The sequence below is a fragment of the Penicillium concentricum genome, assembly GCF_028827145.1.
Source record: "Penicillium concentricum strain IBT 3081 chromosome Unknown utg000002l_segment0_segment0, whole genome shotgun sequence".
Taxonomy (NCBI): Eukaryota; Fungi; Ascomycota; class Eurotiomycetes; order Eurotiales; family Aspergillaceae; genus Penicillium; species Penicillium concentricum.
The window spans coordinates 5,604,666-5,630,644 of record NW_026622755.1 but is presented as its reverse complement, the minus strand read 5'-3'; the positions used below and the strand labels follow the sequence as shown (position 1 = coordinate 5,630,644).

The 25,979-nt window shown below is 47.4% G+C and overlaps 11 protein-coding genes across 11 annotated transcripts; 8 read left to right on the top strand and 3 right to left on the bottom strand.

The window, feature by feature from the left end:
- Nucleotides 1-170: 170 nt before the first annotated feature.
- On the top strand, nt 171-4,525 carry N7517_005809 (RNA helicase aquarius; the record flags this gene model as incomplete). The annotated part of the gene is made up of 4 exons (XM_056723539.1): nt 171-379; nt 430-530; nt 580-4,035; nt 4,104-4,525. 4 exons carry the CDS (start codon nt 171-173, stop codon nt 4,523-4,525), a joined length of 4,188 nt encoding a protein of 1,395 aa, XP_056579789.1.
- A 389-nt stretch (nt 4,526-4,914) lies between these two features.
- N7517_005808 (PaaI family thioesterase) lies at nt 4,915-6,005 on the bottom strand (the record flags this gene model as incomplete). Its single annotated transcript, XM_056723538.1, has 10 exons — nt 4,915-4,984; nt 5,033-5,111; nt 5,182-5,200; nt 5,273-5,319; nt 5,380-5,451; nt 5,509-5,551; nt 5,659-5,724; nt 5,784-5,796; nt 5,875-5,915; nt 5,979-6,005. 10 exons carry the CDS (start codon nt 6,003-6,005, stop codon nt 4,915-4,917), a joined length of 477 nt encoding a protein of 158 aa, XP_056579788.1.
- Nucleotides 6,006-6,213: 208 nt separating this feature from the next.
- Nucleotides 6,214-7,767, top strand: N7517_005807 (TFIIH/NER complex subunit TFB2; the record flags this gene model as incomplete). Its single annotated transcript, XM_056723537.1, has 3 exons — nt 6,214-6,337; nt 6,391-6,478; nt 6,537-7,767. The coding sequence occupies 3 exons, from the start codon at nt 6,214-6,216 to the stop codon at nt 7,765-7,767; spliced, it is 1,443 nt and encodes a 480-aa protein (XP_056579787.1).
- Nucleotides 7,768-8,080: 313 nt separating this feature from the next.
- Nucleotides 8,081-9,900, bottom strand: N7517_005806 (Zn(II)2Cys6 transcription factor domain-containing protein; the record flags this gene model as incomplete). Its single annotated transcript, XM_056723536.1, has 2 exons — nt 8,081-9,794; nt 9,842-9,900. 2 exons carry the CDS (start codon nt 9,898-9,900, stop codon nt 8,081-8,083), a joined length of 1,773 nt encoding a protein of 590 aa, XP_056579786.1.
- Nucleotides 9,901-10,274: 374 nt separating this feature from the next.
- Nucleotides 10,275-11,395, top strand: N7517_005805 (Aldo/keto reductase subgroup; the record flags this gene model as incomplete). Its single annotated transcript, XM_056723535.1, has 3 exons — nt 10,275-10,714; nt 10,766-11,305; nt 11,356-11,395. 3 exons carry the CDS (start codon nt 10,275-10,277, stop codon nt 11,393-11,395), a joined length of 1,020 nt encoding a protein of 339 aa, XP_056579785.1.
- A 2,039-nt stretch (nt 11,396-13,434) lies between these two features.
- On the top strand, nt 13,435-14,752 carry N7517_005804 (Major facilitator superfamily domain general substrate transporter; the record flags this gene model as incomplete). Its single annotated transcript, XM_056723534.1, has 3 exons — nt 13,435-13,864; nt 13,955-14,631; nt 14,696-14,752. 3 exons carry the CDS (start codon nt 13,435-13,437, stop codon nt 14,750-14,752), a joined length of 1,164 nt encoding a protein of 387 aa, XP_056579784.1.
- A 1,236-nt stretch (nt 14,753-15,988) lies between these two features.
- Nucleotides 15,989-16,732, top strand: N7517_005803 (Ada DNA repair metal-binding; the record flags this gene model as incomplete). The annotated part of the gene is made up of 1 exon (XM_056723533.1): nt 15,989-16,732. The coding sequence occupies one exon, from the start codon at nt 15,989-15,991 to the stop codon at nt 16,730-16,732; it is 744 nt and encodes a 247-aa protein (XP_056579783.1).
- Nucleotides 16,733-17,288: 556 nt separating this feature from the next.
- Nucleotides 17,289-18,230, top strand: N7517_005802 (uncharacterized protein; the record flags this gene model as incomplete). The annotated part of the gene is made up of 1 exon (XM_056723532.1): nt 17,289-18,230. The coding sequence occupies one exon, from the start codon at nt 17,289-17,291 to the stop codon at nt 18,228-18,230; it is 942 nt and encodes a 313-aa protein (XP_056579782.1).
- A 2,320-nt stretch (nt 18,231-20,550) lies between these two features.
- N7517_005801 (uncharacterized protein) lies at nt 20,551-21,553 on the bottom strand (the record flags this gene model as incomplete). Its single annotated transcript, XM_056723531.1, has 2 exons — nt 20,551-21,352; nt 21,405-21,553. The coding sequence occupies 2 exons, from the start codon at nt 21,551-21,553 to the stop codon at nt 20,551-20,553; spliced, it is 951 nt and encodes a 316-aa protein (XP_056579781.1).
- A 2,201-nt stretch (nt 21,554-23,754) lies between these two features.
- N7517_005800 (uncharacterized protein) lies at nt 23,755-24,360 on the top strand (the record flags this gene model as incomplete). The annotated part of the gene is made up of 3 exons (XM_056723530.1): nt 23,755-23,780; nt 23,937-23,967; nt 24,103-24,360. The coding sequence occupies 3 exons, from the start codon at nt 23,755-23,757 to the stop codon at nt 24,358-24,360; spliced, it is 315 nt and encodes a 104-aa protein (XP_056579780.1).
- A 563-nt stretch (nt 24,361-24,923) lies between these two features.
- On the top strand, nt 24,924-25,886 carry N7517_005799 (AN1-type zinc finger protein; the record flags this gene model as incomplete). Its single annotated transcript, XM_056723529.1, has 1 exon — nt 24,924-25,886. One exon carries the CDS (start codon nt 24,924-24,926, stop codon nt 25,884-25,886), a length of 963 nt encoding a protein of 320 aa, XP_056579779.1.
- Between the last annotated feature and the right edge of the window lie 93 nt (nt 25,887-25,979).

Here is a 25,979-nt window from a genome sequence, read left to right as displayed (position 1 = left end):
GAAACAAAGTGGTCGGAGTGATTGAGAACTGCGGCTCGGCGGAACTCAAAGCCAAGACTTTTGGAAAAAGCTCCCCCAGCTTCACCAATTCAGATGTTCCCGACTGCGCCAATCCACCCATCCTTGACCAACCCCAATTTATTAGGTTAAGGAAACTATTGACTCCTGCGATGGCGCAGAGTCTCGAATCCAGGCCTACAGTGGTGGACTTTCGTGAAGAAAGCCCGTGGGTGCAGCTAGCCAAGGCCCACTGGTTGAACACGAAGGTCCGCAAGGCCAAATCAGATGTCATCAAAAAGCAATTGTGGGATCCTTTGGAGGCAGAGGCTTTCAACAGTCGCTCGCTATTGATTCTAGAGAACTTGAACATTCTTGAGAAGTATGTTCTCTCTAATCATGCCTGCAGGGCCAACGCTAACTGTTTTACAGGTTCCTTTGGCCGACTTACACAGAGGACGCATCTAATCATCATGTACTGTTGATTGCATTGATCGTCAGCGTGAAGCATCGCGAGCACTTGCCGATATGGGGTGAGTCAATGCGACGAGATCTATAATGCGGCGAAGCTGACAATTGCAGATATCTTCTCCGACCGTGCCGATGACTTCTCCAATCTCTTCCACCGTATTCTTTCGATGAGCATTGATCATTCACTCCCGACTCGCTCCCGACTCTCAATCATATCGTTTATTATCAGCGCCTTCCAGTCGCTCGAGAACGTCCTGATCCGCAAAGAATGCGCGCCCCTCGTTTCCATCTCGATCTGGCACAACCTGGCTAGTGAGGAGACTAGAGATCGTATTATTGCAAAGGCCTCGACACTGAAGAAGGCATGGAGAGCCTCTGCAAAGCGATACGATGCTGGAGATGAAGCGGCAAAAGCAAAGATGCGATTCGAGCGTTCATGGCTATACACGATGCTCTTGGATTTCCTTCATAGGTTGAACGGACCCGAAAAGGACCAGGTTGAGAATTTGCTATACTGTGAACGTTTCCTTGAGCTCTTGGTTGATCTCGAAAGTCAGCTTCCCACTAGGCGCTACGTGAACACATTGTTGAAGGACCTCAACCTTCTGTCGGTTATTCGCCTTTCGCAGCTCTACCGTGCGCCTGATAACGCCCTTCTACGCGACTTCCACAGCCTTCTCAAACATTTTGTCGAATTTGCAATTGATGATTACTCAGGCGAGGCTCTTTCTCCGCAGGGAGTCTATGACCTGCATTGCCAGGAATTGGCCCAGCTGCAAAGAACCTCAATGAAGTTCTTCAAAGACAAGCTCATGATTCTTGCGCTGTCCAATATGGGGTCGATTGAGAAGCGAGCGGATTTAGAGGGTCAGCTATCTTCTCTAGACGAGTCGGAACTCCAGAGCCTGTGCTCTCACCTAGGATTCCGCACAAGCTATCCAAAATCGTCGCACGTCACTGCAGACCGTCAGTTCTACCTGGAAGTTTTGGCATCTTCTTATGAACGCAAGGTCCCCTTCCAAGAAGCCGTCGAGAAGTTGAGCCCACTTCCGACGGAAGAAACCCTCTACGACCCGGCCTTGTTGAGGAATGAGACATACGACGGATCGAGGCCTCTGGCAATCCCGAAGTTGAATCTCCAGTATCTGAGTCTCGGAGATTTCCTTTGGCGCTCCTTCCTTCTCTACCGATCAGAAGCATTCTTCCAAATCCGCAAGGACATGGAGTCCCTCGTTAAACGCATGCAACCGAAGGCAGCACGCGATGGAAGCCTAAACTTTGAGGGATTCTCTCGAATGGCTATTCCAATCTCAAAGCCTGCTATCATCGATGTCGCACCACCAAAGGTCGGAGCAACAAACCCGGCTTTTGTTCGAGCCGAGATTGCGATAGAGGTGGGAAGGCTTGCAGATAATGTTAGGAGAGAATGGGACTCACTCCGTCCCGATGACGTCGTCTATCTTTTGGCGGTCCAGCCCACCTCGCCGCAGTCGGAACAAGGTGCGCCTGAAGCCCCTCGGATGACCCATCTTCGAACGGCTGAGATCGTACAGGTCCTTGACGAGCAAGGTCGCGCATTGCGACAATACCCTGGCCAGGCCAATGGCTCTCATTCTAGGGCACGATCGAGAAGATTGATCGTCAACTTGGATGCGGCTGCATTCAAAGCCGACAAGGACCAACAGGCCCACGGAAAACCGGACATTTACCCCCTCATCAACGTGGTTGCACGGAGAAAAGGCAGGGAGAATAACTTCAAGTCAATTCTCCAGACGATGCAAAAGCTTATTGTCTCTGATATGACGCTTCCTTCCTGGCTCCAGGACATCTTCCTGGGCTACGGAGATCCCGCTAGTGCTCGATACACACAGCTGCCAAACAGACTTAAAACTGTCGACTTCCGAGACACATTTTTGGATTGGTCTCATTTGGTGGAAAGCTTCCCGGGCATTGAACCCTCGGGGGCTGAGAATGCCAGCTTTGGCCCTCCCTACGTTATTGAATATGTTAATCAAGAGCCTGCAGAAGAGCCTCATGCGACGAAGAAGCGACGCCGGGATCAAGCTGCAGAGACAGAGTTGGCGCCTAGCAGTATGCGTGTTTCCACATACAAGCCACCAAACCCTGGCCCTTACCCCGTCGACGCTCCCAAATTGAACAAAATCCGATTCACCCCCGCTCAAGTGGAAGCCATCGCATCTGGAACACAGCCGGGACTCACCGTCATTGTGGGACCGCCTGGTACTGGAAAGACTGATGTCACCACCCAAATTATCAACAACATTTACCACAACTTCCCCAATGAACGGACACTACTCATTGCACACAGCAACCAAGCCCTCAATCAATTATTCCAGAAAATCATTGCACTGGATATTGATGAACGGCACTTGTTGCGACTGGGTCACGGCGAGGAAGAATTGGACACCGATTCCAACTACAGCAAGTATGGACGAGTTGAATCCTTCCTTGACAATCGCAATCAATACTTGTCAGAAGTGATGCGCTTGGCCGCATCGATTGGGGTCGAGGGTGCGCATGGAAATTCATGCGAGACTGCAGGCTACTTCAATACAGTTTACGTGCAGCCAGCATGGGCCAAATTCTGGGATCGAGCCAATTCCGAAGGAGCATCAAATGAAGAGATTGTCGCATCCTTCCCGTTCCACTCATACTTTGCAAATGCTCCCCAGCCCCTATTCGAAGCTGAGGCCACGAAGGAGGCGATCATCGACACTGCTGCAGGTTGCCAACGTCACATTGCTCGAATCTTCACTGAGTTGGAAGACATCCGGCCATTCGAGATCTTGAGACAACCTCGCGATAAAGCGAACTATCTCCTCGTGAAGGAGGCCCGAATTATCGCGATGACCTCGACCCATGCAGCTATGCGCCGGCAAGAAATTGCCGATCTAGGCTTCCACTACGACAACGTAGTCATGGAAGAAGCCGCGCAGATTACTGAAGTTGAGAGTTTCATCCCCAACGCGCTGCAAAACATGAAGAACGGCGAGCTTCCTCTCAAGCGTGTTGTTCTCTGTGGTGATCACTACCAGAACTCACCCATTATTCAGAACATGGCTTTCCGTCAATATGCCCACTTCGAGCAAAGTCTCTTCTTGCGACTGGCACGACTGGGTGTCCCAGTGATCAACTTGGACAAGCAGGGACGCGCACGGCCTAGCATTGCAGAGCTCTTCCGCTGGCGGTACAAGGAACTCGGAGACCTTCCAGTGGTTGAAACTGCCCTCGAGTACCAGCAGGCCAATGCTGGTTTCCAGTTCGACTACCAGTTCATCAATGTCCCCGACTATCAGGGCTCTGGGGAGCGAGAGCCAACACCTCACTTTATCCAGAATTTGGGTGAAGCAGAGTACGCAGTGGCCATGTACCAGTACATGCGTCTCCTGGGTTACCCTGCGTCTAAAATCTCGATCTTAGCCACATATGCTGGGCAGACAGCTTTGATCCGGGATGTGTTGAGTCACCGCTGTGGCAAGAACCCGATGTTTGGAATGCCCAAGATTGTGACGACGGTGGATCGCTACCAGGGAGAGCAGAATGATTGTGAGTTGACTTTCTCCCAAAGCGTGTTCACGTAACTCAAAATATTGCAATTGCTAACAATTTTCTAGACGTAATCCTTTCTCTCACCCGAACCCGCAGCGTCGGATACCTGCGCGACGTCCGCCGTCTGACTGTAGCCCTGTCCCGCGCACGACTGGGCCTGTATATCCTCGGCCGACGGGAAGTCTTTGAGTCGTGCTACGAACTCAAACCCGCATTCGATCTTCTTCTACAACGACCGGATAAGCTCATGCTCGCTCCTGGCGAGATGTTCCCGTCGTCGCGGGAGGCTAGCGCCGCTATTGAGGGCACGCCGATGGAGAGCGTCGAGCACCTTGGACAGTATGTGTTTGAGATGACGCAGGCCAAGGTTAAGGCTATGGGTGATGGAGATATCACCATCGAAGATGCGGCGCCGGCTGGCGAAGATGACTATCTGGACGAGGATGAGGCTATGGGGGCTGATGATAGGGATGAAGATATTGTATGAAGTGTTTCGCAAGTTAAAATGGTACAGCAATACTCAATAAAGGAGTTTGTTGGGGCTCCATATTTTCTACTTCTTTGTATTCTGAGAGGGGCGTTGAATGAGCAGTTCATCTTACAGACCATAGGGTTATCTACTACATAGTAGCACTCAGTAAATGAAATGAATATCAACTTTCTGGTCTCAGGTAGAATGATATAGTATAATTTGGGGATATGAACAGACTTGTTGTAATCTATAATCCGTCTTGTCTGATGACTCGGATTTATTGCTGCAATGTCGACTGATCTTACTTTTCTCCGGCCGTCTTTCTCAATGACTTGTAAAGTAGTTGCGAGACTTGTTCGACCAAAACGCCCCTGTTTCATCGGTTTTAACACCCAATTTGGCGCTCATTGGTTCTTATGCTTGTTCATTTCCTCCACAATGTTATTGGGGTCCTTCCAAGCCTGGGCCACATACCTAAGTGACATTAGTAGTTTAATTTTGGTACTAGGATAGGGTACGCACTTCGTGTGACTCCCACGGGCAACAACATGGCCGTCGGGGTTCGTGAACTTGATGTTCGTGAAAGCAAGGGTCTTGCCAACTAATTGTGGTGAATTAGTTGATGTCCAAAATATGAAGCAAAAGAGACGTGTAGAAGTCAGGTAGCGTACATTTATCGCAAGTCACCTCCTAAGGTTGACAGTTAGCACCCGTTTAGGAATATTGAGATGGAGAGGAAAAGCAAGATGGAAAAAGACATACGGCCAAGATTCGGTCACCAACTTTGCCACCTGAATTCAAGTACGTGACTTGAGAAGATTTGATTAGAAACCGCGAATTCAGATTTGATACCTATTTTATAGACTTACCATTCAGGTCCGTTGATACACCCGTCGCAAACAAGCCACGAGACGCCACAGCCAACGAGCCTCCGAGGTCCACTAGAGCAGATTTTAGCCAAGTATCACAGCTTTTATTCATGTACAAGGGTCTCTTACCCATGCTCGCAATGGTGCCTCCATGGAGGATATTCAGGCGGTTCTAAATAATATAGATGTCAGAGACAAACGTTCCGTGTGAGAAGCTGGGGGTTTAAGAAGATCCCCGAAGATGCCTGTGGGAGACACTGCAAGCAGAAAGAGACATACTGTATGCTCCTTCTGAATATCCAGCTCAAAGTTGACCACACCAGGCCTGGCTGCTGTAACACGGAGCTATAGTAGATATCAGTGACACCTTCAATGTAAATATTAGGAAACTGACTCAGTCTTACATTATTCAACAACCTGCAGCCAAATCGAAGTGAGATGTTAGTTTTTCTCTAATATTTCAAATATAGAAGCAAGTTGGGACGTGTTCCATACCGCGGCTCCAGACCCGAGGTAGCTCGGAAGGACTCCCACACCTATAGATAGCGTATGCATTAGTAAAATAGTGAATGTCAGGGGATGAAGGCCCTTAGAATTACCGAGCGAACAAATTTCAGAGAAGCCATATCTCAAAAGTGACAAATGTCTTGAAAATGGAATGATATAAGGAGGGTTAAACAAATCCAACGTACTTGACCCGGCGATTCGGGAGCATCCCGGAGCTGCACTTTACAGCCGCTTCGGCCACCGTACCAGCGTCATTTCACTCAACCACTTCACCTAGGCACCTTATTTTCCTCAGTTGCTTGAGAACTTGGTTTCTCACAGCTCACCATGGCAAGTGCAACATCCCGTCCCCTGGAGTACCTGGAGGGACTTCCCGGGACGACTTTTTATAAACTATACCAGCAGCCGTCCACAGCCCTCGCGATCTTCCGGCGCATGCTGCCTGATCTAGGTACATTGAGCGTATTCACATGGAACGAAACGTTGTGCTAACAGTGAATATAGCAAAATGCTTTGTGATGGCTCTAATCTATCTAAAAGACCCTCTCCCAACAGCTGACCTAGAAGTTTGGGTCAACTCAGAGAGCAAGAAGTGAGTGGCTTATCTGATGGGTCTAGCTCCAGTCATCTACTGATCGTATTGACACAAGGGAACGGGATAATGCGCTTTCAATATTGGGTCGACTTCACATTCTATCTACGACCCTCACAAGTGAAAATGTCCGCGCATACATGGTCACCAACCCATTCGCTGCTTCGCTTCGACAAGCTCTGATGGGCGCCGAGGACTCTCACTCTTTCGGTGTATTTTCTCAAGCTCCAGAACACACCCTGACCTCAATCGCCGATTTGGACGAATATGCTAGACGACAGTGGGAGGGTGTTATGGGCTACATGGTTGGAACGAGTGCCTTGAGTGGACAGCGCGATGCGGTCAATTTGAGCAAGGGTGTCAAACAGCTTCTTCAAGCGGGACACCTAGTTGAAATCCGAGGCAACCGTGTCGACATCACCAAAGACGGATTCGGATTTGTACTCCAGGACGTGAACACGCAGGTCTGGCATATCTTGATTCTTTATGTCGAGAGCGCCGAGGCCATCGGAATGGACAGTGTCGAGGTTCTCTCATTCCTGTTCCTCCTGAGCAGCCTGGAACTTGGATCATCTTACGACAAGAGCCACATGACACCCAACCAACTTCGCACTCTCACGGACCTCGCCGATTTTGGTATTGTCTACCAGGAAGACGCCGACGCGACGCGCTTTTATCCCACGCGTCTTGCAACTACACTTACATCCGACTCGAGCGCCCTGAGCAACCCTGTCACGGGGTCCCTCACTGGCCCAGCGGGGCCATCTGGTGGCGCTGGCTCCGGGTTCATCATCATCGAAACCAACTACCGACTCTATGCCTACACCTCGTCACCCCTACAAATATCCCTCATCTCCCTCTTCACAAACCTCAAATACCGCTTCCCCAATCTAGTCACCGGCAAAATTACCAGACAGTCTGTTCGCCGAGCCATCGAGATGGGAATCACTGCCGATCAAATCATCTCATACCTATTATCGCACGCGCACCCACAGCTGCGGAAACACAGTGCTGCCCAATCCAGCGGCAAGGGTGTCCCGGCATCTGTGCTCCCGCCTACCGTGACAGATCAGATCAGACTGTGGCAGCTGGAGCGGGACCGTCTCCGGGCCACGGCAGGCTTTTTGTTCAAGGATTTCACCACCTTGACCGAATACCAGGCTCCTTGCCAGTATGCCGCGGAGATTGGCGTGTTGGTTTGGAAATCAGATCGGAAGCGTATGTTTTTTGTCACAAGGCATGAGCAGGTGGCTGCATTTTTGCGGAGTCAAAAGGTAGGCGGGAAGTAACATAGTTATGCAAGGCATACGACTTCAGTCATTATGAATGTGGAAGCGCAGGAAACAAGGTCTGTGGGGTGTTATGGATACTGGAAGGCATCTTACGAAATCATGACCCATGGGCGTTTACACGGCTGTGATATAAAAATTGTACAATAAACAACGAAAGAAAATTATGATCAAAAGAGAATGCAGTTGATTTCTAATGGAAAGAAAGCCCAGGACCTGCTATCCATACCTCCAAACCTTCCATTCGACCTATAAACGGCACCTAGGCGCAGGCTACATACACACATCATCGTTCCAATGTCTACCGCACCAACTATACACCAATCTTCCGCTTAAAAGTCACCCACTCACCACCTACAAGCCTCCGATAGGTAACATAAGTATGCCCAGAGATATCGTCCGGCAGAAGAACCCTAACATCTGAGACTCTCGCCTCGGCCGGTACCTTCGGCACAAGCAAATCCTCAGCCTTAGGCAGGATATGCCCAACATCCGAATTAATACACACATTACCAGCATAAAAATTTCCCTCTTCAACCCTAATAATCTCCTCTAAAACATCCGCCAAAAGGGAACCATTCCATAACCCCTCCCGATGCGGCGCAGCCCTCAACGCCCTCACAGCCTGGCGCCGGAGCCGCGGAACACGACATTTAAGAGCCGTATAGTATATAGGTGGGATGTACCCCATCTCAACGGTGAACCCGTTTCTGCCACAGTCCGGTGCCTTCAGGTATTGGTTGAGTATGGAGGACTTTTCGAGGAGTTCTAGTAGAGAAGCTTCCAGGATCGTGTTCATGTCTGACATTGTCTTGAAGTTTTGGAAGATGGCTTTCAGGTCTTCGGGCGCGTTAGCTAGCTTCAAGAGGTCTTCTTCGACGAAGACTGTTGCTGTCCAGATTCTCCATATGTCGAGGAAACTGGACATTATTCTGATGAAGTTCTCGGTGTAAGAGTCAAAGATCATCTCGGATTCGGATCCTTCTGGTGAGAGGCAGACTGAGGCCATTATTGCCGCCATTTCGTAGTGTACTCGTAGGAGGAGGTAGCCGATGTGGTGTTTCCCTGATATCTTGTTGACTTCGAGGCGTGCGATTGAGACTTTGTATGTTTTGCCCCAGAGAGATAGGTCTGCGAGAATTCTGCTTTGTGTGTTGAGCATTTGTTGCTGGCTGGTTGGTGTCTGGGATGCGTGGTGGTCGAGGTATTGCTTTTTTAGACAGTGGACTCTGTTCAGCAGATCATCTAGGGTGCGTCTTGCTTCTAGGAGCGAGCTGAATGTATAAGGAAGACTGGTGGATAGCGGGTCTTTGGTTACAATATACAGGTGTGAAGGCACGTGGCCGAACATGGCTGATTGAATGCCCAATCGGACATAGACGTCGACTAAGGCATTGTATGCAAAGTCTTCTTCAGGGGGCAGAGTAGTCGGCACCATGGATGACGGAGGACTTGGTGCGGATATATCGGAGAGAAGTTTCATGCCATATTGGAGATGTGCGCCCGCCATCTGATACTGCCCGCGCATGTATTCTAAGGTGATAAAGAGCATGCATGTAATCAGCGCTACTCGGAGAGAGTAGCTATTGTTGGTTACATTGGTGCGTAGGTGTTGAATTGCTTTGTTATATTGCCGAAGAGTGAAGCATTCTTCATCGTATTTATTTAACACAGCGGCATATTGCTGCTGGAACCGATGCGTAGACGACAAGGCAATGACAGCGTGGCACACAGCGGGTTCCTGCGCGCTAGCTTGAAAAATCAAGGACTCCCAGAAGTCAGATGGAAATAAACCGGAGAATTTCTTTGCGGTTCGTTTGATCAGCCAGTCGAAGCACAGCTGTTCCTCGTGGCTGAGGTCGCCGACTGGAACCGGTGTGCAGTAGGTTGAGAGAGCACGGTTGCTATATGGCTGCCCGTAGGGAGTTCCGCCTCCTCCCCAGATGCCATAGCCGTCGCAGACTCGGCTGGTTGATACACAGCGTCGGCAAGCTGGTCGGCCTTCGTCACATTTGACCCGGCGGATTCTTGATTTAGTTAGGGAGTGCTAGATTGAGGATGGGCATATACTTACTTGCAGGTCTTGCAGCCTGTTTTGGCCTTTTTGCGGGTTAATGGGACGTGGCCGTGCATATCAGCAGTTGAGGAATCAGAGAACATAATCTCTCTCCGGGAATACACAAGTGGCTTCCGAGGTCCTTGGCAGACGATCGGAGTTAATATTTAACTGCGCTAGGACCTGATTGGTGAGCTCGCTTTTGAAGTGTTTTGGTTGGCTGGTTATTAAAAGACCCATCTATATATCCATTTGGATGCGGATGACGCCCTTTGTAATGGGCACTAATAGAGGGATTCAATGATATTTGGTGTTAGGATTGAAGAAACTAGCCGTGTGAAAATATAAATAGTTCTGTTGATACCTATGCTTTTCTTTCACTACAATCCTCAAGTTTCTACTTCTACTGTTCACATCTGCTGCCTCGGATTCTCTTTGATATTACCCAGCCATGTATCTTCCAACTCGATCTCTTGGCCGTGATGGCCCTCAAGTTCCAGCTATTGGTCTTGGGCTCATGAGTCTCGGCAGTATCTATGGATCTGCCGGTTCTCTCGAAGACAAGGTAGCCTTCCTCGAGCATGCCCATGCGATCGGTGCGCGATTCTGGGATACAGCCGACCTATATTTTGACAGTGAAGACGCAGTGGGAGAGTGGGTGAAGAAGTCAGGAAACCGCAAGGATATATTCCTAGCCACCAAGTTTGCGATCCAATTTGACGTCGCCACGGGTATTCAGACAGTCCGCTCTGACCCCGAGTATATCAAGGTTGCTTGTGAGAAAAGTCTGAAGAAGCTCGGGGTTGAAACAATTGATCTTTACTACTGCCATCGAGTTGATGGTGTGACGCCTATTGAAAAGACCATCGAGGCTATGGTTGAGCTGAAGAAGTAAGTCATACCCCTTCGGATCAAGAGGCTCTGTCATTAATACACTATTAGGCAAGGCAAGATCAACCATCTTGGATTATCTGAATGCTCTGCTGCAACTCTGCGCCGTGCCCATGCTGTCCACCCTATTGCCGCATATCAAGTTGAATACAGTCCATTCGCTGTGGACATTGAATCGTCTACCACCGAGATTTTGAGTACCTGTCGCGAACTTGGTATCGCCGTCGTTGCCTATAGTCCTGTTGGCCGAGGCGTTCTGACTGGTCAGATTCAATCGTTCTCCGATATTCCCGAAAATGATTTCCGCCGCATGCTACCCAAGTATGCACAGGAACACTTCCCAAAAATCCTTGAACTGGTTCAGGGGTTGAAGGATGTTGCCAATAACCACGGCAGCACTCCTGCCCAGGTTGCCATCGCATGGCTTCTTGCCCAGGGCTCTGACATCATTCCTATTCCCGGTACAAAGTCGATCAACAATCTTGATGAGAATACCAATTCCGTCTCTCTTCATTTGACGGATATGGAGCTGCAAGATATCCGGGCATTGATCGAGAGGACTGAGATCCCTGGAACACGGTATCCTGCTATGTGAGTTTGTCCTTGTAATTGATGTTGACGGGTTGCTAATAATATTTCAGGATGATGGACAGCGTGTTTGGTGATACTCCGCCACTTTAAGTCCGGGAGAGCTCCTTTAATTTACTCTGATCTACAATATAGTATTTTCGTTTGGTATTGTCATATATTCTAGCCTGATGTCATATCCCTCAGATATCACAGTAAACGAATAGTATGGAGTACGCAAGAACTCAATTGGAGCCAACATTCTACTAATCAGTGGCAAATTCCATTGAGGATACGCTATAATCCCTTCGAAAGGTGTATGGTATGGTTAGTACCGTGTGAATGTAGATAACCGCTTATTCCACACCGCCAATGTTGTCCTTGTAGAAATAAACTAACAATTTCTCATTTTGGCTCGGCATGCATCGTTGGGGACATGGCTGCCGGAGTCCCTGTTTGTTAGGACCTTCTAGGTCAGATGAATCTCTCCTTCCAGTCATAGTCCCGGCTATGCCGTCAGCTTGGTACTTTCCAGGTTGTATTACACTGTTAAGATGTGGCCAAGCCCTTATACGAAGTGCATTTTAAGGATATACCCCGGAAGTAACTAGCGATACATATTTGTTTCTTCTGTATAGAGGTATTTTATTGGTTAATTGATATATCCATGTCGAAACACTATAAATTTCAAGGTCCTTACATCATGTGCCACATGGAAATTAAGTTTAACAATTGAAGTAAACACATAGGAAACATGCACTAGAATTGCCCCAGTAGCAAATCACAGGGTTGTGAACTTATATTGTCTAATCAAAGCTAAGCCCTGTATACGCAAAATATCAGAACAGAATCTTAAATGTATATGAGATCAAATTTAGACATAATTGTAATACTGAAAACAGTTAGTGACCAGTGACAATATTCTGATTTTACAGTGACTAATTGGAGTCATGCATAATATTATGTACTCCAAATAACTGATAAACAGCGAGTCTTCAGCTCTATATAGATCACTCGATCAATCCCGCACGCATGGGATGTACCAAAAGTGGTCAATTGACAAGTCCCCTACTACTTACTCCCTTACCAACGGCTTGCTTACAACCCCGTAGAAAGTTTCTTCATGGGCGGTCAATGCAACAGGGCACCGTGGGGTGTCGTATTGGCTTACAGGATATGCAGAACGGGATCTATTGCCAACTTAGTATCTAGCCTTTTGAAGAGTCCAAATAAAGCCCCGCTGATATGCAACATGCACGTATTGGAAATGGGTGAGAATGTTAATTTCTTTTACGACAATCCAGTCTCGCTGTTTGCAACGAGAAAATGTGATTTTCAGTGGATTTCAGGCAGAAGCACAATTTGTGTTTATAGCTATGCTTTGATAATAAAAAATCTATAACTCTCTCGTCTTAATGGTGTAGCATGGTAGTAGATTAATGTAGTATGGTATATGTATCCACTCTAGCTCACTGACACTACCGGTGATTGGCTACTTTGAGTACCTTATATAACCCTTGCCTAACTCTGATTGGCCATTATGTGTTCATAGCTCGGGTCATTCACCGCTGATTGGTCAATTTGAGAACACATTGACTTGGAGGATCTAATGAACTATTTCATGGTTAACTACTTGGTCAAGAAAGTGCAAAGGCTGATTCAAAAATCAAGTATCTGAGATCACTAGAGTTTTTATCGTGCTGTGTATTTGCAATAAATCGCCATTAGAATTAACTTGATCTCGCCGTTTTCAGAGAGATTGAGTTCCAGTTCCTGTACCTAGCCCGAGACAGACTAATTGGTTATTTCGAGTACACCTCCAGTCTTTCCCTCTAATTGGTCACTATGGATACAATTTCATTCCCTACTGCTGATTGGACACATTCAGGACATACTGGCAGGGTATAAAATATCATGCTTTGTTTTTTTCTTAACGGCTCTTCTCAATCAAATTCTTGTTCATGGTCTCTGTCGTCATACCCCGTGGCAATAGTATTAAGAAGAAGCCTAGCTATAAAACTTCCAAGAATCCCGAATCCACTAGTACAGCAAACAATCGCCTTCTCTCCTTCATCTCTACAGATGATTCCAAGACGTGAAAAATGAAACACCCCGAGATGATATCGCCAAGGTCCGAACGCAGTTCATCCCCGATGAACGCCTCGGATGCCTCGTATAAAAAGGAGATGCTCTCTGACAGCGAGTACTCTCCTCCTTCCGATGTCGAAAAATCATCGCCACAGCTCCCCACAACACCCGACCTGCCACCTCTCAACATTGAGATCACTTATCCCGAGGGTGGTCATGATGCCTGGATGGTGGTATTGGGTGCGTGGTGTGGCTTGACCTCATCTCTGGGTATCTACAACACATGCGGTGTGTTCGAGGTCGTGATATCTAAAGTGATATTACCGGAGGCTTCATCATCTACCCTTGGCTGGATATTCTCAGTCTACGCCTTCGTGAACTGGGTCTGTGGAGTACAGATAGGACCGACCTTTGATGCAATGGGCCCGCGTGCACTGATAATTGCGGGGACTATCTGCACGCTGATTGGCATTTTCACCCTCAGTGTCTCGACAGGTAAGATCGGTTCTCATATTATACCACATGCAATCGTTCATGTTCATACACTCTACCGATACCGACGTTCCCTAGCTAATGACGATATAGAATACTACCAGATCTTCATGTCATTTTCCATCATGACCGGTATCGGCTCATCCCTTCTCCTGACACCATCAATGGGCTGTGTCGCTCATTGGTTCATGGAGCGTCGCGGTCTTGCTAGTGGTATAGCATTCATTGGAGGTGGTTTTGGTGGCGTGCTTTTCCCCCTGATGATACAATCACTCCTCCCTCAAGTTGGCTGGGGATGGTCGATCCGGATCCTCGGATTTGTGCTGCTTGTACTTTGCACTATCAGCGTGGCATTCTGCCGAAGCAGAATCCCTCCCCGCAAAGGACCGGAGACAACTTGGCGAGATACATTGCCGGATTATAAAATCTTCCTGGATGGGACGGGAGCCATGACACTCACAACCGCCGGAGTCCTTTTAACGGATTTGGCGTACTTCATCCCGATTACGTACATACCACGCTACTATATCGATCGACAGCATCTACCCGACGAGGATGCACTATCGGGATCGTCGGCATTTGCATACCAGCTTCTCGCGATTCTCAATGCCGCTTCATGCGTTGGCCGATACGTCGCGGGCGACATGGCGGATCGATTTGGCCGATACAATACGATGATTGTCTCGTTATTCTTCTGCACAGTATCAGTTCTAGGTTTCTGGTTACCAGATATCCTCGCACCAAACCTGGATTCCTACGCACTCCTGGTGGTCTTTATACTACTATTCGGTTTCTGCAGCGGTTCAAATGTTAGCTTGACACCAATATGCTTAGGTCAGCTTTGCGAAACTCAGGAATACGGACGATATTACGCGAGCTGTTTCACGGTAGTATCTTTTGGGGTACTGGCAAGTATCCCAATTGCCGGGGGTCTTCTCGATGCGGTGGAGGCTACAGGAAAAGAGAAGTATTGGGGAGTCGCTCTTTTTGCTGGACTCAGCTACGTCGGCGCGTTTTTATCTTTTCTATGGGTCAGGATCAAAGTGAAAGGAACGGACTGGAAGATAAAGTGGTAAAATACTAGGCTTTTGACGTTTCAAAGATTTAACCATGATACTCATATACTTGGACTTGAAATGTTTTGATGCAACACACGGAACTGCTTTAATTGAGCATACTGATGCACTAGTATACTTTGTCTTGCTAATTTTGATCCATAAACATCTTTATATGGAAATATAAGTGAAGCCAGTAGAGCAGCTTCTAGACAGCACAAGATGGAAAACCACGTCGAAGAATGTTTTAGGGGCATATTGGCACAGTGAACCCGCTATTCATTTAATATTTCTGACCCCAGAACATACATGGATTATCATCCGGTCTAACTTTGTGCTGTTAATCATAATGTAAGGTACCCGTGATAACACTTCAGCCAGATTAGGTATAGCATTTGGCCCAGAGCCTCCTTTAATAGTATACCTTAAATTTGTTGATCTTGTAGACTCTAGAGACTAACCCACTAGCAGGTCAATTCTGGAAATCAAGAATATTAGTCTCTCCTTGATTTTTATGTAGGTCAGAGTTTGAAAACAAAAAAAGGCGAAATAAACCAATACGCTAACTTCCCCTTTCTGCTACTAATAGTTGGACGGCTGCTCGAGGTCTAATAAACTTAAGCAACAAAAGGGTCTCTTGCACGTAGACCAGATTGCATGCTATCTACACAATTTGGATGCGAGAGATAGGAGGTTTCTCTTTAATTAAATCTAGCCAAGTTGAAATCGGGAATTTTATCCATCTCTATACAACATCGATGTAATCGATCAACATGCTTCCCTCAATACTAGCCCATACATACGCATATCCCCAGGTCCAATTAAATATTCAGGATCAAATCACTAATGATATGTGTCAGCTATATCACAGAGCCACATACATCATTTTGCCCTTCCACATATTCCATGACTTCAGGGGATATGCAGGTTTATTTCCGGGCGGTGAGTCTCCATGCCAAATGCGGTACGCCACCACCTCCGCATTCAATGAATTCCCCGGAGAATTTTAAGTATTTCAGGGGAAACTGTTCACTAACATCATATCCCTACATTCACAAATAACCCTATCAACATGCAAATACAACCTTCTAGATCGATCAGTTCCGATCAGTTCCAAAGTTCCCATGCTCGTTGGCGCGCCCTCACACACCGCACCCCTTCCTCCCATTCCTCATTTCTCTACGGCGTCAAATCTACCAAGATCTACTGCCGCCCGACCTGTCCTGCACGCCTGGCTCGAAGAGCCAATGTTGTATTTTACGACACAGAAGACCAAGCGCGGCGCGATGGTCACCGGCCGTGTAAGAGATGTCAACCAGATAATGCGAGCTTTGTTGGAGACAGAGAGGAAGTTGTCACAAGGGTTCTAGCGCTGTTACGGACCAAGTGGGATGATCAGGATCTGATAATGAAGCGAGGCTTGAAGGAGTTAGCACAAGAGGTCGGTGTAACGCCGAGTTATCTTTGCCGCGTGTTTAAGAGAACGATGGGGCTTACGCTAGGAGCCTACATGATAGAATTTGAGAGGGAGGTAAGCGAGGGCAAGACGGAAAGCTCAGTTCAATCTCCCAGCACAGTTGGCTCTGGTATCGGTGACGCGACGAGACTCTTGACGCCAGCAACAACGGCAGGGAGCCCCATGCCACCTATCGAGGGTCCGAAGGACGAGCTGGCAGAGCAACAAGTGGGAAATGTCGCAGAGGCTCTAGACTTGAATTTTGATTTTGACGAGTGGTTCTGGGCTGGAGGATTCGCTCAAGAAGACTTTTGGAATGAAATCGCCTTAAATGATGGCTTGAACAAGCAGATATTTTAAATAACGACGTGTACAGATGGGATATTTAACATGATTGATATTTATATTTGCTTTCCAGGATACTTTGAAAGACTTCGGCATGTTCTTCTGATAACCAGTTCCTCTGAACGATGAACATCCGCATTCATATAATTTGGGTACTTTTTATGAGTGAAATGAGTATTGAATTTCTGGGAAGATCTAAGCATCTAACAAGCATATAACTAATATAAGCACCTGGGCGTATAATCTGGGCGTATAGTCTGGGCATATAATAAGCACCAAGCCACTTCGTGACCATACCCTGAACAGTACCATATACATTCTAAGGCTATATAAAAGCAGATAAATTCCCATACACATATATTTTGTAACCCCCCTAGCATCGAGACACGGCAAGTGGATATCTCAGAATTGTTGATCTAAATAAATCCCAAAACTATTTAACACTTGGCCCACTTGGCACCCCTTGGGGCCGGGAAAATCAGCGAAATAAATTTAGGGGAACCCCGCGCCCAAAAAAAAACACACGTCCGTGTGTTCTCTTCTTCCCATATCAGATCTTCCCAATGAGGATATGGCCTCACTCAGCGACTCCAGCCCAGGGAACTGGATCACCGGTAGCTACACTGGTGATAGCATTGGTGTCCGTATTACGATTGCAACATTTATCGGTGTCGCGTGGTACAACGTCATCGAGCTAGTCGTGCTCATCTTCCTAACCTTCAAACGCTATGAAGGCCCATATTTTTGGAGCATGCTGATAGCCAGCGTTGGAATCTTGCCGTATTCGATCGGCTATCTGCTCAAATTCTTCGGTCTAACGTCCGCAACCTGGGTGCCTGTCACGCTGTTAACAATCGGCTGGTGGACGATGGTAACCGGCCAATCGTTCGTGCTGTATTCGCGTCTCCATCTGGTGATCCAGAACATGCGCGTTCTGCGCATGGTGAGAACCATGATCATCACGAATATTTTTCTCCTGCACGTGCCCACAACCGTGCTCACCTACGCAGCCAACTTTTCCAGTTCAGCAGCCTCGGTTGCGGGGTACGATGTCATGGAGAAGCTGCAGTTGACAGGTTTCTGTGTGCAGGAAGTTATCATCTCCGGGTTGTACATGTGGGAGACGAATCGCATGCTGCGCTTGAATCAGGACCATGTTAGTCGCAAGACGATCTTGCAGCTGCTCGCCGTCAACGTGTCTTGTATCCTGATGGATATCGCGTTGATGATTATCGAGTTTAGGAACTACTATATCTACCAGACGACCCTCAAGGCCACGCTGTACAGCATCAAGCTGAAACTCGAGATTGCAGTCCTCGGCAAACTGGTCAATATCGCCCACCAGCACATGTGGAGATCGTCATCTTTCAATACTGCCGGCGGGCAGTACCCGTCTTTTGTTGACCCGAGCCATGCTTTGCATGATTTCAGCCATGCAGACTCTTTGGCTACCAGCTCGGGATCCAAAGGCCGCGTCTCTGGAACGGAGGCCATGGACACCGACATTCGATGAGCTTGGCTGTATTGCCACTTCTATCAGATTTCCACAAAAAGCCAGATGGCCGACTTGATCCACCCAGTGTTGCGATATAATCTGCTGTGCGTGAGAAGATCACCCGAAGTGATCCCACTCATCCGTCTCTGACAACGACGCACCGGCCAGCATTCGCTTCGCGCCTGTTGCTCAAACTTTGACTCCGCCGTTCAGGCTGATTCAGATCGGCAATCAGCCATGGAATAGCCCGCGATGGCCCCGCCTACATTGAGTCATTCCTCTGAATGACCGAGAGCGAAATTGGCCGCATGCAAAGCGAATGTGCTTTTGAGCATGCTGGAACCAAGCAAGCCTGCGGTAAACTAGTATTTATGTTCATCCGGTAGAGATAGACATATCGGAGTGCCATATTCCCATCGCTCTGAGGCTACTTTTGAAACATGACTAGCCTTCTAATACCAATTTCTGCGACTCGGAAAAACAATCACCGAATGTAGATGTGCGGGTGGGGAGGGGGGGTATATTCTGGCATATATAAAACCAGTCGTCTTTCTGTATACGTGTAGGTAGTTTGTGCACTGTATAGGTTCATAATATGTTGACCTGGAAATTTACCGCCACGGGGCATAGAGTAAGAAGCGAGTTAATGGCCTTGGAAGAGAGTTGATTATTTTGCAGCCAATGAAGTAGCTGTCATGGGCTTTTGTGTTGCTTGGGCGAGTATAGACAACTATAGCCAATGACGATGTTGGCCAAATAAAGGCGTAGTTATAGTGAATTTGGACCTTTGACACTTTCCAGTTTGTTACATGAAGTTTGCTCTCGTGTGTACAGAGATGTCTTACTGGGTTTTGCACCTGTGCTATGCCATCTATAGTTAGGCTCTGCAAAACATATTGAACGCATTTTAGGAGTCTGATATCTACTAGATCGCCGGTAGGATGACTCAAGTTCCGGTGTCTAATCGGCAAGGGGCATTCATGTCAATATATGTTCCTTTGGCTCCACCTTTTCCGTGTGTGTTGTTCGTTTGGGTGTAACTAACTTCCTCCAAGGACAAATGATTAGAGTCCCTATCCAGTATCTTGGTCCTCGCTAGCTCATTTCAAATATAGAAAATATGATCTTGTTTCTATTTCCGAGTATACATATGCCCCATATCAAGAAGTTGGTGATACTTCATATTCCAATATTAGGTTTTATTTGTTGTGTTTAAGTTAATATATCTCGTCTTGTCTATTGCTGGGCTTGAACATAATATCTGACATAGTCTCTCTCGTTTGCTCTCACACTTATATAGTCTCTACCGCCTCTGTAGCTAGTCCTTTCCCCTCAACGCAACTACAGAGCTCCCCCAAACCTTCTTAATTTCACAGTAGATCTTTTGGTTCTGCCCCCTCAAACCCGCTGACCTTTATTCCCCTTCAAAGATGGTGAAACGGTAAACGGTAGACCGGGATGAGCCCACGTTTCTATACTGATAGATAGCTGTGGAATTTCCATGATTCTCTATACGAGGTTTCTGACTAACGTGAATTACATAGATGCCCTAGGCAAGGCTTTGTGGGTGCAACAGAGCATCTTTCCAATGATTTCGATATGTTTCAGGATGAGGGTGATGGTAGCAAGGGTCATTGCCATATTCAATTGGCAGCGAAGCACTGGATCGCTTTCAGGCTCGGTACTATCGCATTCTACATGATTTGTCACCGGTACCAACTGAATTAAATGGTTACAGGATGAAGAAAGACAAGATTTCTTGTTTCCACAATCGTGCAACAAGTGTTTCATGAATGCTAGAGGCCCGACTGTCGTGTAACGAGCTCAAGGAACTAGGGTTATGTATTTGCTCGTGTGTCGTTTTATGTTCCCTTAAATGATATATGTATAATATTTCAGTCTAGATGAAATATCTGCTATATCAACTCCATTTCCAAGCCCTTTTTCAGAACCCTTCCTTTCAGGCCAGCCAAACCAGCGGTATACTTTCACCCGACATCGGCACCGCCATCCGACTCCACGGCAGCAATATCTCTACAAAGTAGTCCGATATCCCAGCCTCCACAACGTCATTGCCAAATTCCAAGCGAGAAAATGCCGAAGGAAAAAAACGTAATCAAAAAAAGGTCCAAAATTCACGTTGTGTCCTCTGCCGATCCCGAGTTGAACCGCCTACAACCGGCCCGGTGATATCGGGAGTGGGGGAAACTGATAGGGTATAAGACACACACAAGATCATTTGAAAAAAAGAGAAAAGAAAAAAAAGAAAGGGTATATTTGTCTTCTATGAATCCGTATTCGTATATATTTATATTTATAATTCAAGCCTGGAAAAACCTCAAGAGCCTTTCCGTCGATCATCAAGTTGATCATGCAAGTAAAGCCGGCCCTCTGTATTAACGAACCCGCCAATTCCGAAAGCGGGGATAATGCGGCACATGCGCAGCAGTGACGCGCCAATCCAGTCGCGACTGACACGGCTGATCCGGTCTTTGGTCGGCATCACCTGTGGCCGGTTGTATAGATCTAGGCCGAGCAGGTGGATTGGCGTGCTGATGAGTTGAATGGAGGCTGGGATAGCGAGCTGCGCGATCAGGATCTTGAGGTATTCTTGGGAGGCGATGGAGTCTGGGATCGATGTTGAGACCATGGCGGGAAGGCTGAAGGAGCCAAAGATTGTGAGGGCGTCCCGGACGAGGAAGGCTGAGTATGTTGCTACTGGGATGCGGGTGCGGCCGATCGAGCGGGCCGTTTTAGGGGCTGAGGTTGTATTGGAGGTGGAGGTGGGAGTTGGAGTTGGGCCTGGTGTGGCTGTATTGTTTGTGGCTGCCACGGAGGTGTTGCCATGGCCGAATAATTGGGCAAATTTCACGTCCTTCCAGATGCCCACGGAGGAGTTAACTATGAATGTTGAAGCGAATGTGGTCATGCCTGCAATAGCATGGTCGATCTTCGGGTACCACTTGCTCAGGATAGTCTCTGAGGCATTGGCTGTGGCAAACGTTGCGGTGTAAAGGGACCAGACAAGGAGACTGGGTCGTGATGTTAAGAAAGTTGCAGGTTGTGTGAGAGAGAACCAGAGGTGTCTGCGGAATGCTGGAAAGAGAGGTTGGTTGTAGAAGGACTTCTCGACGACGAGTCTGGGTGATGGTCAATATATGTTAATGATATATAGAGTCCAAGTCGACTTACCTGTCAAAGATCATCACCGCGGGCGTTATCAATGTTGCTGAACCTGCAGCAATGACTACATCGGCTGCCAACAGTTCCGCCATCCGGCTTTTGGTGTGCTGGATACCGAATGGCATAGCCTGCTCTTGGGCTTGGACTTTCTGTGTCATAGCTTATCGTGTAATTTGTATAGTTCAAGCAGACAATGCTACCATCATCTGTTCGTCACCGTCTGACAGTCTGTTGGGTTGGTGTAAAGACAGGACCGGGCAAGATTCGGTAAACTGCAATCTAATCGTATTAGATCAAACAAATCCAACGCGGGGCATTTGAATTATGAGACAACTTACTGTGGATCACTGATCAATGGAATGAGTTAGGGCACGACTTGGCACTGGGGATGGAAAGAGAGATGGAGGGAGTGAGAAGAAGAGAGCCGATAGATATATCCTCAGACATTCTATAATGTAATGCCAACATCTTATCGAGAAATTAAGCAACATCAACATTTATAGATCGCTGGCCCAAAAAGACAAGGCCTCGGCCAAGCGAACCAATCACAGCCCCAACCGGGCCGGCGGCCGGTGTTACATACGGGCCGGTGATTGGTGCGGTCGCCGTGCCGTGACCTTAACTCAGGGACGATATTCTAGAAGTCTAACCTTTTGGAACTTTTATATACAGAGAGCTGTGGACAACGCGTATGATTACCCAAAATGGACTGATGTGTGGTTTATCCCCGCATTCCTCCGATCTCACCGTGTGTTCTGATATCTGATGAGTTTTTCTCTTTTCGCTGCAGGGGTTGTTATTCGCCTATTTAAACAAGAGACAGGGTTCCGATTGTCCCTAGTACAGGTTCACTACGAGTACATAATTATAGAGGGGGATAGAATATGAAAGTGGGGATGACCCAATTTCTAACTGAAAAGAAATACCTAACTGCAACGCAAAATTGTAGGCAAAGTAGGACCGACTACATTGAAGGCTTAATAATATCCCGACAAAAGCTTCACTCTTTTTTTTTCTCCCAATAAGCGGACACGATAGCCACAGATAAAAATCCCGGGCGCTATGCATGCCCATACATTTCCACCTATGCCTCTTTCACTACATGGTATTAGGATTGACTATAAACGGCACCTTCCATGTTACGCAGACCATACCCACGGATAGTATGATACACAAGATTTGGGCATTAAATATCAATTTCCAGTGTCATTTCTGTGTGGTTATCACTGGGCACCAATACACCAGTAGGTGGATCCAATAATGATTCCTCAACAGTTCCACTTTAAGAATACTACCGACACCGCGGGGTTCTGGTGTGATGTGTCACTGTAAGTGCGTTTCTGACTCATAGTCAGCTCATTTCCGCTGCAATATACACTATGCCTAACATATGAGTTGGGAAGCAGCGCCTTGCTGTTGAATTTTTGTTTTAGTATCGATCGTGTTCCCGGGTGAAGACGTTTGAGCTGGACCCCAACAATATCTGGTGTGTCCTTACTAAACACACCTTGGAGAGCCTGTTGGGTCAGCCTGTTGAGTACTCGGGTAATAACGAAATTGACGGCATTAAGATCAACTTGGACACAGTCCTGGATTAGATTCTGGGGTAACCTCGACCCTGGTTTAGATATGCGAAGGGTCGTTTGACAGTCAAGTCAAAGTAGAAAAGACATGATGGCTTTACTGTGATGTCCTTGCAGATTCTCAAGTAACGCTGACTGTATTCCCTATACTTTGATTCTCACCTTAGTATAGCATATGCAGTTGTATTAATCGTGCTTTTTGGGACATCATGACCAGTTCAAGAAATTGTTTATAACAGTAGATTTCGAAAAATTCCATCCCCTTAGACATATGTGCAGTACTTTTGATGAATGCTTGACGTCTGGGATTATGGGAGAGGAGACTGCAACGCCGTATGTTGCAATCTTCTTCGCGGCGGGTTCATATTCGCCTGGCAACAAGTTAGTATGTATTAAGCGTATCTGTCACTAAAGCGGTGTTTACCTACTTTCTTCTGATCGCTTAGGCGATAAGAGGAAATTCCATCTTGTATATGATAATTGGATGTCTTCTCGGTGCGAGCTCGGTTTAATCAATAACTATTGATCGGAGCAGTGGGTTCAAACCTAATATGACAGCCAGTTGGCGCACTTATGGTCTCCATAAAGCTGTCTAATATTTTATTTACCAGTCCCCGTTATCGTGTCAGAGTGTCACCCTGTATCCCTGGGTCTTACAAAGAGAAAGGTCAGTGCGTGTTGGGCAATTTGTTCGCAACCAGCGATGACCCATGGACACTAGCAACAATACCATATCTACTACACATAAATATCTTGACTTTGGCCTGAAACACTCCATGACCGACTGCCATCGTGCAACCAGGTATGATCTAGTTCGAGGATAACAGCTGGATCGGTAAACAAATCGAATTCCACGCCTCAGATGATATGGGGAAGACTACCAGCAAGATTCTGGAGAAATAAAAAGTATCTAACCAAGCGCATGCGGTATTCACGTGCTTGAACATAGATGATCTAGCTTAAGAAGCAGTGCTAAAGGTCCGACTATAGTATGTTAACAGCCCTATAACTATCACCGACTCATGCTATTAGCATTTCCCAGGTATGGTTGATCTGTACTAAGCATGGTTAGGATTCTAAAATAGGAAACATGGTCTAAAACTGCAGAGACTAGAGCTTAGCAGGCAGCGCCGCTTTACACCGAGGCAACGCGCAATGAGTTGCTGACCAAAGCAAACTGCTCATCCGCACCAAAGTTTATTGCCTCTCAATCTGAGAAACAAGGCGAAACAGACTGGGTCCCGGGAGGACACATGGACTTAATCTTAACGGAGCGGGTACCCGGCTCTGATCTAAGTCACCGATGGGTTAGTCTCTACTCGGTCGTGCCGAGGAACGAACCAGATGAGATTCGGGCAGCATTCAAAAATGCCTGGCTGTAGGAAATTGCCTGATAAACCATAGATAGGAAAGGTGGAATGTGATTGCTCATTAGAAATCCTCTCTTAAGGAATGCATGTCCTCTAGGGTATACCACACGGACCGAGGACCCCAGAACATTGTTTGGGAAGATTGGGAGTTTGTCAATTGGAATCTAGCAACTGTTGGAAGCGGAGATTTAAATGATATGTCCACTTGGGAACTCTAATATATAGAGTGTAAACTAAGCTCTGAGGGTTTCACCGGGTTGAGCTGCTGGTCTAGGATTGAGATGAATTTAGATTTGGGAGAAAGATATAGTTGAGTTGATGGGAAGTTCCATCTCCATAATATCTCTCCCTATTTATAGTAGTTTTAAATCTCACAGAACCATGGATGAGTTCATGAATCAATTTCCATAGATGGACTAACTCCGAATCTTAACTCCGTATTTAGATAAGCCCAGAACCTTCTCCACATTAGTCACATGGCGATTGTGCCAGCGCGTTCTATCAGACATACTCGAGTCTCTCGTTTATGCGCATTCTCCTTCTCCTGCGTACCTCAAGTCCAAAGACCAAACATAATGCCCCCTATAACTGTATCGAAAGGGCGAAGCCCCTCCAACGACCCAAGCGAAACCTTCACGCAAATGGCCGACACAGACCTAGAATCCCTAGGCCGACACTGCCAATACGAGTACTGCGGCCAACTAGATTTCCTCCCCTTCCGCTGCGAATCCTGCCACAGCACATACTGTCTAGACCACCGGACCGAAACCGCGCACGAGTGTCCACGCGAAGGCGAATGGGCCCGCCGCCGCAACGGAACAAACACCAACCGTGAAAACCGCACCGCCCCCGAAAAACCATCCATCTACAACACCGACCAATGTGCCCACACCCAGTGCAAAACCCTCATCAACACCCTTAAAGACCCCGCCGTGCGTTGCCCCCAGTGCAACCACCAGTACTGCCTGAAACACCGTCTCCGCGAGGAACACGAATGCGCCAAGATTACCCCGCTGGGCGCGCGCCAGCACAATGCCGCTTCGTCAAACGATACAATCAAGTCTATGTTTGCGCGCGTGCGCACTTGGGGCCGCGATAAGCAGCAAGCCGCTGCCAAGGGAACCCTGCTGCCAACCCTCCCAAAGATGAAGCCTAAACCGAATAGTCCGGCTGCCCGTGTGGTTGCTGTTAATGGCCTCAAGCGATCGGCTAAAGGCGATGCTTCGGTTCCGGTGGATAAGAGGCTGTATTTGCATACTGTTGGTACGGCGGAGACACAGGCTGCGGAGCCGCCGGCTGGCGATTTCTTTTTCGATTCGAGGTGGAAGGTTGGCCGTGTGCTTGATGATGCGGCGAAGAAGTTACGGGTTCAGAATTTGAATAATCGGGTTGATGGGGAGGATTCGAGGTTGCGGATCTTCCATGTGGAGTCTGGGGATTTCCTTGAGTTCTCGGAGACTATTGGTGCTGGGAAGGTAAAGCAAGGTGACACGATTGTGTTGCTACGTGGAGCTGGAGCTGTTCTTGCGAGTGCATGATGCATTTATTAGCACTCTCTTTTTGATCTTTTATTGTTGATTTTTGCTTTTCGAAGCATATACACAGCCTGATACACCTGGAAGCATGTTTTG